General features: G+C 45.8%; 1 protein-coding gene across 2 annotated transcripts in view; it reads left to right on the top strand.

Moving 5' to 3' along the window:
* The first annotated feature begins 632 nt into the window (after positions 1–632).
* Positions 633–11,986, top strand: part of ca8 (carbonic anhydrase VIII) — a 50,494-nt gene continuing 39,140 nt past the window's right edge. For both annotated transcript variants that reach the window (XR_004564059.1, XM_034183128.1), the window contains exon 1: positions 633–967. Coding sequence is in view for 1 of the 2 variants with exons in the window: in XM_034183128.1 (XP_034039019.1) it covers positions 895–967 (73 nt within the window). In the remaining variant the exon portion in view is untranslated. The remainder of the gene's footprint in view (positions 968–11,986) is intronic.

The raw sequence follows: 11,986 nt of genomic DNA, 5'->3' as shown, positions 1-11,986 counted from the left end.
TGGTTGGTTTTTGTTTGTTTGTTTTTTGTTTATGTCAAATGAAAAAAAAAAAACCAAAAAAAAAACCAAAACACTGTGGCCAGAGGTAAAAATTAAAAACCTGCCTCTGTGAAATATATCCAGCCATGTATGATGGATATATTCAATACATCTCTCTCCAAGTGCACCGTAGCTGTTAAAGTTTTACATCAAAGCAACAGACTGAACTGATGCTTTTTTTCCTCTCACAAACTCTGCGAGAAAATGTTTCACCTTTAGTGCAAAAGTTGGGTTTTGTAACTTCTCACTCTCCTGCAATGTTCTGCTGTTTCCTTTACCCAAGGGAGGGTCTGTGGCCTCCAACAGGAACACCAACACGACCTTCCTGCCGACATTCCAATACACACACACACACACACACACACACACACACACACACACACACACACACACACACACTAGAAACAGGTCAAAACATAACTCAGAAACACCTTATGAAAGTTTAGTTCTGATCAAGAATAGTACACACAAAAAGAAATAAATTGTCATGATTTGGATGAAAGCCAGAGTGAGCGAGCACACCTGCAGTGTGCAGAGAGAGAGAGAGAGAGAGAGAGAGAGAGAGAACAGACCAGTTAAAAGAGAGAAAGAGGAGGAGCAAAAGAAAGTCAAGATACATGGAGAGACTGAAGAGTAGAGAGAGAATCTCACATTCATCACTCAGCTGATTTGAACCCGCAGCGGACAGGACAAAGACGGAAAACAGTGAATAAGGAAGCCAAAAAAGTAAGAACACAAAGGAGAAAGAAAGAAAAGAGTGAGTGAAAGGGTAAGAGAATTTGTTTGGGAGCACGTCCAGCAAAGAGTACAGTTTGTGCTGGGACAGCGAACTGGTATCTCCTTGCAGTGAGCACCATGGCTGACAATGTGAATGAGGACTCTGACTATAAACCAGGGGAAGATGAGCTGGAGTGGGGCTATGAGGAAGGTAGGTTGGTCCTCATCACTATTCAGCATGTGCACAGCTTCAGGGGGAAATGTGACGTGAGCTCAGAAAAAAAGTTGGCCATCCAGGTGGTTGTTCTCTGCACTCTCAGTTGCAGTTTGTAACTTTTCCACATGTATTATTGGTTTAACTAGTCACAAGATGCTGTTTGTAAGTAGAATATTGTACAGTGTCATGCCTTTACACATTTAAAACATTTCTATATATAAACCAGTGTAATTCAGGATCAGTGCTCTGTTCCAGTTTTCTCAGCACATTTAGAACTGTGTCATTTGTTTCTTCCACTGCTTCACCTTTCTGTTTATGCAGTATAATATTCAAGACTTTCTCAAATATGAAATTCTGCAGTAAAATATACAAGGAACTGTGTAATTGTTGAGTATTTATGGTTCATGTTTCCTCACTTTGTCTACCTCTTATTGCTTCCTTGAGCATCGAGGACACTGAAGTGTAAAATGATCTCTGTAAGTATCCTTAACATTATAATTACAGTATAACACACTAATGTGCTGCTTACAGATCTCAAAGGTGTCTTTTATAAAGTTTGAATCCTACAAATAAATGTGCTGTAATGTCACTTTGAGACAGATACTTCCTTCTGCAGGTCACATGTGGGTGTTCGTGGTTTATAGGGGGTTGGCTGAAAAGTTCTGCTTCCTACTTGATTATTTCATTCCATACTCGCATAAATCGTAAATCTGCTTAAAGCTTGGAAGGTTCTCCATCAGGCAGTGTCAACACCGGACAAGTTTTTGCGTCCTGCCGGTGAAGAAACTGGGCATCTTCTCTTGGCACTAGTGAAAAACAGCTGCTTACACCCTGCATCGTTTGTGTAACGGTGTCCCTTCAGGTGTTCTTTCACCTCGGAAAAAAGAAGAAATTGACAGGCAATAGATCCGGACTGTACTTCGGGTGTGGCAAGATTTGAGCCACCGCAATGCATCCGACTCGTGTGTGAACAAACATTGTCATACTGAAGAATTCTGTCTTTTCCAGGATGAACCCATTTCAAGTGTGTTTGTGCAGTTGGCATGTTGCCATGTTCCAAAAATTCTGTGAGGACTACAACATCGCACCGACACTTGATGCTGTACATTCGTGGCTCTTATGGGGCGTCCGCTGCAGGCCTTTTCATGTAGACTTGACATGGCTGGATTATCACCTTTGAAACTCAACACTCATTCACTGAGGAATGTCCACAGGTGCACAATCTTCTGCTCTGAGGCATTCAATAACAGCACATAATTTCAAATGCACATCCATGTATTTTGCCATTTTTTACTGGCTACTGTGCACATGTGCTACATCAAAGGCAATTCTGCACATGCCTGAAATAGCAGGCAAAAAGCAGTTAGTGTAGCAATAACAATAAGTAAAGAACGATTCTTGTACCACTTTCACTTTGATATCTTGCTTGTTATTGAAATCGTCATGTTGAAGGCAGAATCTTTCAGCCCAGGAACTGTTGCTATGCACTGCCACATATTGTTGATATGCTCAGGAAAATGGTTGCAACAATTTTCCAGTTGCTGTCACAATTAAATCAATCTACACTTTTATGCCCAGCCACATTATTAATGTGTTCAATAACATATTTGCTATGCTCAGTCACATTGTTGCCACGCTCAGTCACACTGTCGATATGCTAAGTCACTCTGTTGCTACGCTCAGTCACACTGTCGATATGCTAAGTCACTCTGTTGCTACGCTCAGTCACACTGTCGATATGCTAAGTCACTCTGTTGCTATGCTCAGTCACACTGTCGATATGCTAAGTCACTCTGTTGCTATGCTCAGTCACACTGTCGATATGCTAAGTCACTCTGTTGCTATGCTCAGTCACACTGTCGATATGCTAAGTCACTCTGTTGCTATGCTCAGTCACACTGTCGATATGCTAAGTCACTCTGTTGCTATACTCGTTCACATTGTAGCTATACTCGTTCGCATTGTTACTATGGTCAGTCACACTGTTGTTATGATCAGTCACATTGTTGCTATGCTTAATCACATTACTGCAGAGCTTTATCACATGACTGCCTTCCAGAAAAGTAATATTATTAAACAATATTCTATTAAACACACATTAAGGTGTATTTGAGAAGACAGTCAATAGGTGGCCAAAATAAAAATACCGTCTAACAATATTTTTTTATTTTACATATTAAGTCTGTCAAGCTGCTGCATACAGTATGTTTGGTTTGACTACACATGCAAACTGTCACTGAGTTATCATATGCAACATTATTACTTTATTTAAAATACGATACAGGTTTATATGTAATCTAAAAACATAATTTTGGTGCCCCTCATCACAGGTAATAAAAAACACTATGCTTGAAAATAATTGGAAATAATGGACTCAGAAGAGAAAGGATTTTATATTCCATCCAATGCAAAAGAGCGAACAGCACAATGCAGTGTCCTTTGTACGGGTAGTTTCCACCTGACACAGTTGTGGTTTTCATGCCCAGCGCCCACATGACGAAAGTCATGCGTCTGTGCACCCACTGGTGTAGTGTTGTGGTCAGGTGCAGTGCTGCTGCGTATTGTATCTGGCAGCAGAAAGTGAGTTCACCATGGACCAGTAAAAACCTGATCAAAAGTGGAGGGCAGTGTATTTATGGTATTTAATAAGTGCAACATTAAGATGTGCTTTACAGAAGCAGAGTAACGCTGCATATGATCACACACAATAGAAAAAGAAAGATCATATAGACCTGACTAATACACCATGAAGCTAAAGTGAAAACAAATAAAATAAAAATAAATGAAAAAATACAAACCTTCACAAACTCTTGTTTCTATATATTTTATTTTACATTTGCTTTTCTTCCTTCCTGACACTGGCTGTGGCATGTGAGTCCAGAATATAATTATCAACATCCATTGTTCATTGTGTAGTTTCTCAGAAAATCTTAGTCCTATCCATGTTCCGTTTTGGTGGCTTGACCCAAAATACAGTGCATCCAGAAAGTATTTGCAGCACTTCACTTTTTCCACATTTTGCTATGTTAGAGCCTTATTCCAAAATGGAGTAAAATCATTTTTTCCCCTCAAAATTCTACTCACAACACCCCATAATGACCACCAGTTTTTGGTCACCTCCATGACTCAGGCTCTTTTCCCCCAATTGCTCAGTTTAGACGGGAGGCCAGCTCTAGGAAGAGATCCGAACTCCAGGTGGATCCAAACTGCTTCCATTTATGGATGATGGAGGCCACTGTGCTCATTGGGACCTTCAAAGCAGTAGAAATTATTCTGTACCTTCCCCAGATTTGTGCCTCAACACAATCCTGTCTTGGAGGTCTACAGACAATTCCTTTGACTTCATGGATGGTTTGTGCTCTGACATGCACTGTCAACTGTGGGACCTTATATGGAGACAGATGTGTGTCTTTCAAAATCATGTCCAATCAACTGAATTTACCCCAGGTGGACTCCAATTAAGCTGTAGAAACATCTCAAGGATGATCAGTGCAAACAGGATCCACCTGAGCTCAGTTATGAACTTCATGGCAAAGGCTGTGAATACTTACCTACATATGGTTTTATAGTTTTTTCTGTATTTTTAATACATTTGCAAAAATCTTTTTTCACATTGTCATTATGGGGTATTGCATGTATTTTTTTATTAGTTTATTTTTACACACCCACAGAGACATGGAGGAAGACATCAATCACATTACACTTCTCACTCATGGTAATGGCAACATGACACTTGAACTACATAAACACAATAAATCAATAACACTAACAACACTGTTAAACAAACATGAACCCAAAACCCTGAACTCCCACAGTGCATTGCAGCACAACATCCATTGTTCACAGTTGTTAGCTAATATCGCTAATTTCTCAAAAAAATATTAGTCCTATCAACTTTCCATTTTCGCAGCATTCATCCTTGACCCAAAATACATAAGCATGCAAAATGGCAAATGTCAGCTCTCCCCAGTTTCTCCATGAGCTAAGCCACACACACACACACACCACTTGGCTATTATAATATCAATGAATATTGTTATGTTTGAGTCTATCGCTGTCAGGATTTGGACTTTGTGTGTGGGTTGGTTTGTTGCTTTTGTATCTGTCTGTCTCTGGCACTGCTTTTCTGCTTGTGTTTTCCCTGTCCTGCTTTCTCTTGCTCCCCTTCTTCTCTTGGTTCGGCATGGGGGGCGTTTCCCTCTGTGCTGGACACGCCCTGTCTCCGGAAGTTTCCTCACACCTGTCCCTGATTTGCTGCTCATTACCTGAGGCTTTATATACCGCACTGTGTGCCTGTATTCCTCGCCTGATCGATGTGCCTTGTGCCTCTTTCTAGCTCTGCTTCTCGTGTTTCTTGCCTTGACTGCCTCATCGTGTTTTTGACTACTTGCCTGTGTATCCGGACCTCGCCCTTGCCTGATGATTGTGTTACTGTTACTCTTTTTGGATTGCCTTGTTGTGTACCAACCCCTGCCTACGAATCAAGTAAACGCCTCAATTACACAGAGCTGTTTGTCCACATCCTGCAATTGTGTCCTGCCTGGTTTGCCAGTAGAACCTGATAGATGGATCAGGCCAACGATGGACGTAGCAGACGTGGACCCTGAAGCTGTTCAGCGGGCGGTATGCCATCACAGCCAGCGGCTTGCTCAGCAAGAGGACCAGCTAGCTGCCCTGAGCTCTGGAGTCAGTGAGTTAGTCAAGCGACAGATGCTTTCATGGCCTCTGTGAGCTCGCAGATGGAGCAACTCCTGAACACTTTAAAACATCAGGCCTCGACCAGTACGGTTCCCGCTACCATGGCGCTTCCGGGACCATTGACTGCCACCGGCTTCCATCCCCGCCCCTGCAGTATGTAACCAACTCTCTCGACCCGAGCGTTTGTCCGGAGAGTCTGGGGATGCTCGACCATTCATCACTCAGTGCGAGCTGCACTTTGAACTGATGGCATCAATGTTTCCGTCCGATCGGGCGAAGACTGCATTCATGATTTCTTACCTTTCCGGTCGGGCAGCTACATGGGCAACAGCCGAGTGGAGCCGCGATGCACCATCTTGCTCCTCCCTTTCGGCATTCACCAACTCCCTGCAGCAGGTTTTCCAGCACGCCTCTCCTGGCCGCGAAGCAGCTCATGCTTTGATGAGGTTAAGGTAAGGAAATCGTCGAGTGGCCGACTACACCATTGACTTTCGAATTCTGGCCGCAAAGAGTGAGTGGAATCCTGCGGCGCTCCAAGATGTCTTCTTCTGGGGCCTGAGTGACGTCATACAAGATCAGTTGGTGGCTGTGGATCTGCCTGAAATTCTCGACGAGCTAATTGCACTGGCTATCCGGACCGATTGCCGTCTGTCCGACCGTCCGCATCGGGACACCCATCATCCACCTCCCCGGCACGTCTTTCCATCTGACCGCGCCTCTTTCAGTCACTTGGGAAGCCCCGCCACGGCTGGTGTGGCCGAAGAGCCCATACAGGTGGGGAGGGCTCGCCTCTCTACCGAGGAACGCGAGCGACGCCGAGTGGAAGGACTGTGTTATTACTGTGGACAACTGGGTCATGTTATTACTGTCTGTCCTGTGAGGGGTCCACCAGTGCGGCCGAAAGCGGTATTACGGGTGAGTCAGAGTTCAGTCAATCCTGTCTCCAGGAACATTTTATCAGCTACATTCACATCTGAGTTTACCACATTAACCAGCCCTGTGTTCATTGATTCTGGAGCCCATTCTAACTTCATGTTGTCCTCTCTTGCCAGGTCCCTCCACCTTAAATTATATCGGCTCTCACGGCCACTGGTGGTCCACGCTGTGGATGGCAGAGATTTGGGACAAATCACATTTCGCACCCAGTCAGTTCGCATGAATATTTCAGAGAATCATTCAGAACTAATCAGTTTCCATATTTTCGATAAGATGACTCACTCTGTAATTCTGGCTACAACGCCATAAACCCAGTCTTGATTGGTCCCTGGGTAAAATAGAGTCCTGGGGACCTGCTTGTAACAATACTTGCCTGATTAAGCCTGTTGCCAGTTCTGGTGTAAATAAGTCAGATCTAGAGGGGGTCCCTTCCTGTTATCATGATCTTGCAGAGGTGTTCAACAAAGCCAAAGCTACATCTCTTCCACCCCATCATGAATACGACTGCACCATAGAACCCCTCCCGGGGGCAACACCCCCCGAGGAAAATTATTTTCGCTCTCGGCAGCGGAGCGTTTAGCCATGAACACATATATTCAGGAGTCTCTTGCGGCTGGTCTAATCCATCCCTCTTCCTCACCCGCCGGGGCAGGATTTTTCTTTGTGGAGAAGTAAGACAAGACCCTTCATCCCTGTATTGATTATAGGGGTCTCAATGATATCACGGTAAAGAACAGATATCCATTGCTGCTTATCTCCTCCACCTTCGAGTTGTTAGAAGGAGCTAAGGTGTTTACCAAATTGGATTTAAGGAACGCGTACCACCTGGTTCGTATTCGTGCAGGAGATGAATGGAAAATGACCTTCAATACACCATCTGGCCACTACGAATATTTAGTAATGCCGTTCGGGCTGACTAACGCACCGGCAGTATTTCAAAACCTAGTTAATGATGTACTCCGTGCGTACCTTAATAAGTGTGTCTTTGTGTACTTAGATGACATCCTCATATACTCACCTGATCTAGGAGACTCACGTGCAACAAATCCGGGTGGTTCTACAGACCCTGTTACAGAACCATTTATTTGTTAAAGCAGAAAAATGCGAGTTCCACTGTATCTTTCTTGGGGTTTATGATTTCGGAGGGGAAGATACAGATGGACCCAACTAAGGTTACAGCGGTGCGAGACTGGAAGGTCCCTACCTGCCGCAAAGATGTCTAGAGGTTCCTTGGTTTTGCTAATTTTTATTGTAAATTTATCCGTAACTTCAGTACCATCACGGCTCCTCTGCATGAAATTACCTCCTCCCTTCGGTCTTTTATTTGGACCCCGGAGTGTGAGGAGGCATTTTGGAACCTAAAACATCGCTTTACAATGGCTCCCGTGTTGCTCCTTCCAGACCCTGCCCGGCAGTTCGTGGTTGAAGTTGATGCATCACACACAGGTACCGGGGTAATCCTCTCTCAAACTAAACCCGGTGACAATAAACTTCATCCCTGTGCTTTCCTGTCCAAAAAATTCACGGCAGCTGAGCGAAATTACAGCATCGGAGACCGTGAACTGCTGACAGTGAAAGTGGCCTTGGAGGAGTGGCGCCACTGGCTGGAGGGGGCACAGTTGCCTTTTTTAGTCTGGACAGACCACAAGAACTTAGCATACCTTCGTACGGCAAAACAGCTCAATGCCCGTCAGGCCAGATGGGCCATATTCTTTAGTAGGTTTAATTTTGTGCTGTCATACCACCCAGGAACCAAAAACGGGAAACCTGAGGCGCTGTCCCATCTTGGGGACACCTCAGTTTCCACCTCAATTCCTGAAACCATACTTCCTGAGTCGTGCTTCATCTCGGCTCTCACATGGGATATTGAGGCCAAAATTCAGTCAATGCAGGGGAACACTCCGGTTCCGCCTGAATGCCCCGTAGACATTTTGTTCGTGCCGGTCTCTCTGAGGGGGGAGGTTATCCGCTGGGGGCATGATAGCCATTTTCTTGTCATCCGGGCATACAACGGACTATGTTTGTGTTAATGCAGACATTTTGGTGGCCTAACATGTTATCGGATGTCAAGGAATATGTTAATGCTTGTACTGTTTGTGCCATGCATAAAACATCTACACGCCCACCTGCGGGCGCACTTCTGCCTCTGCCTGTTCCGGTTCAGCCATGGACTCACATCTCTGTTGATTTTGTGAAGGGTCTGCCGCCCTCTAGGGGCAATTCTGTGATTATGACTGTTGTAGACCGTTTATCTAAAATGGTCCATTTTGTGCCGCTGCCTCGCCTTCCTTCGGCCCGGAAGACTGCTGAAACCCTTTTGACTCATGTTTTTAAATTGCATGGATTCCCTCAAGACATTGTTTCGGACCGGGGACCTCAATTTATCTCACAGTTCTGGAGGGAATACTGCCGTCTTCTCGGGGTCTCGTCCAGCCTCACATCCGGTTATCACCCGCAAGCGAACGGTCAAGCCGAGCACCTAAACCAGGAGTTAGAAAAGGGGTTGTGGATCCTGGCTTCCCAGTATCCCGCCTCATGGTCTACTCAGCTTCCATGGATAGAACTAGCTCACAACAGTTTGCCTACTTCTGCCTCTGGTTTCTCCCCATTCCATGTAGTATTTGGTCATCAGTCATCTCTTTTTCCCTCCACAGGTCTACGTTCCCCCGTTCCTTCTGCTTTGGGACTCATTTTGTGGTGCCGACGGACCTGGGAGCAGGCCCGGAAAGCTCTGCTGTGGTCCTCACGGGCCTACAAGACCGTTGCAGACCGTAGACGGTCAGCGGCACCTTCCTACGCCCCGGGTCAGCGGGTTTGGCTGTCCACTCGACACCTGTCACTACGTGGTATGCCCCGGAAAATGGGTCCCAGGTTCGTGGGCCCATTCCCCATTACCAAAATCATTAACCCCATTTCTGTGTTGTGAAAGTGTAGTGACACGGACCCACAACAGGGGGCGCAAATGAACGGTCAATAGATGAGCCAAAAAAGTAACAATTTAATGTTGTGAAGGTGCACAACGAATACACAGACAATCTCAGAATCTGATAACAGTCAATCCACAAAGGTGACGTGTGGGCAGGCTCAAGGATAGAAGACGTCTGTCCTGAGAAGAGCCGGAACCGCACGATTTCCGCCGCCACCGAACCTGGTGAATACTGGAGCCGCCAAGTCCCGAATTCCCAGGTGATCACCGTCCCCGACTGTCGGATCTGGTACTGCTGGTAAAGAGCAAAGACAGTCAAGTGTGGGTGTGTGTACACCCCGTAACAACAACGGTGGGAATGCCACCTCCACCTCTAACACACTCGTGCAGCTCCTGTCTCAAACACTTATCTGACGGGACGTAGGACAAAACAGTTGCGACCCACGCCGGTCTTCTGGTTGACAGCTGCAACACAATAGCTCTTGGAATCAATTAATACAGGCAGAGAGAGTTACCTCCATAGAAGTACGATATCTCGGCGATGAGATGGAGATGACGTCTGGGTTTTATGGAGTGAGATGATGAAGAATGAGTGACAGCTGTCAGGAAATAACGAGAGACAGCTGTCACTCCCGGCTGTGTCCGTGGCGGCAGCGCCCTCTCGTGCCTGAAGCCCGCACTTCAGGCAGGGCGCCCTCTGGTGGTGGGCCAGCAGTACCTCCTCTTCTGGCGACCCACACAACATTCTGTCCGTCTCCATCTCCCAAGGTCCATGAAAATTCATCCTACGTTTCATGTCAACCAATTGAAGCCCGTTCTCTCCAGCCCGTTGTGTCCGCCTGCCGGTCCCCCGCCATCGCCCGATTCGTGGGCGGGGGGCCTGTCTTTACGGTGCGGCACCTTCTCGCTTCCTGTCGCCGGGGTCGCGGGGTTCAGTATTTGGTGGCTTGGGAGGGCTATGGCCCAGAGGAGCGGTCCTGGGTTCCCTCCCATTTTGTCCTGGACCCCGGTCTCATTTGTGCCTTTCATGCTGCTCATCCTGCTGCTCCTGGGCCGTCGGGGGCCGGCCCTTGAGGTGTGGGTACTGTCAGGATTTGGACTTTGTGTGTGGGTTGGTTTGTTGCTTTTGTATCTGTCTGTCTCTGGCACTGCTTTTCTGCTTGTGTTTTCCCTGTCTTGCTCCCCTTCTTCTCTTGGTTCGGCATGCGGGGCGTTTCCCTCTGTGCTGGACACGCCCTGTCTCTGGAAGTTTCCTCACACCTGTCCCTGATTTGCTGCTCATTACCTGAGGCTTTATATACCGCACTGTGTGCCTGTATTCCTCGCCTGATCGATGTGCCTTGTGCCTCTTTCTAGCTCTGATTCTCGTGTTTCTTGCCTTGACTGCCTCATCGTGTTTCTGTGTATCCGGACCTCGGCCTTGCCTGATGATTGTGTTACTGTTGCTCTTTTTGGACTGCCTTTTTGTGTACCGACCCCTTTCCTTACGAATCAAGTAAACGCCTCAATTATACAGAGCTGTTTGTCCACGTCCTGCAATTGTGTCCTGCCTGCTTTGCCAGTAGAACCTGATAATTGCTAATGCCGCAGTAAACAAGCTAGGCTATACTGGGTACATTGTTTAGACTAACAATTGCTAGCTAACTATTTCCTACATTCATTGTTAGCCAGGCTGTTAAAGATCTAACGGTAGTCTCCCAGTGCCAATATTTGATAATCGATTGTCAACCATTTTGGGGGGGTTGGGAGAGAAGAGATATCGGGTATAGTAGGTGGTAAAGGTCGCATTGTAGAACACTGAGATTAATTGAGACCTCTTTTGCAAGGGAGACCTGGGCAATTATAATGTTTCCACTTCACCTAACCTACATGTCTTTAAATGTGGGAAGAAGGCGGAACACCCAGAGAGAACCCACGTAAACACAGAGAACATGCAAACTCCACACAGAAAGGCCACAGGTGGGAATCGAACCCATGACCTTCTTGCTGTCAGGCAACAGTGCTAACCACTAAGTCACCATGCTGCCAAGTTTGAAACATGTTTAAAAAATGTCATTATCCAAAAAAAGTGAATAATTCGATTTAATTGGTGAAGTTTGGAGGAAATTTTGTGTGAAAGTACTGTAGGTGGACAATGAGATACAATATGTAGTAATCGTGACCTCCCGTTCTCTGAGCAGAAGCCTCCTTCTGATCTTCCTCCAGAACATGAAACCAACAAACAAAACACATTGTTTAGATGTTAACAAAGAACTTTTAGCTTTTGGGAAAAGTGTGTGCAAAACGCGAAAGTAGTGGCACTTTTGCGCACGCACACACTGATGCATACTGGGATTGGAATGTGTGGACTCGTCAATAATTGGTTACAATCATATGTAATCGGATATACAGCAGTAGGTAACTGTGATTACATGCAAATTTTGGCTACAGCTTAAAAATAATTATATGTGATT

Source organism: Thalassophryne amazonica, chromosome 12 (assembly GCF_902500255.1).
Source record: "Thalassophryne amazonica chromosome 12, fThaAma1.1, whole genome shotgun sequence".
NCBI lineage: Eukaryota > Metazoa > Chordata > Actinopteri > Batrachoidiformes > Batrachoididae > Thalassophryne > Thalassophryne amazonica.
The sequence above is the reverse complement of the archived record's forward strand: the minus strand, read 5'-3'. Positions and strand labels throughout refer to the sequence as shown.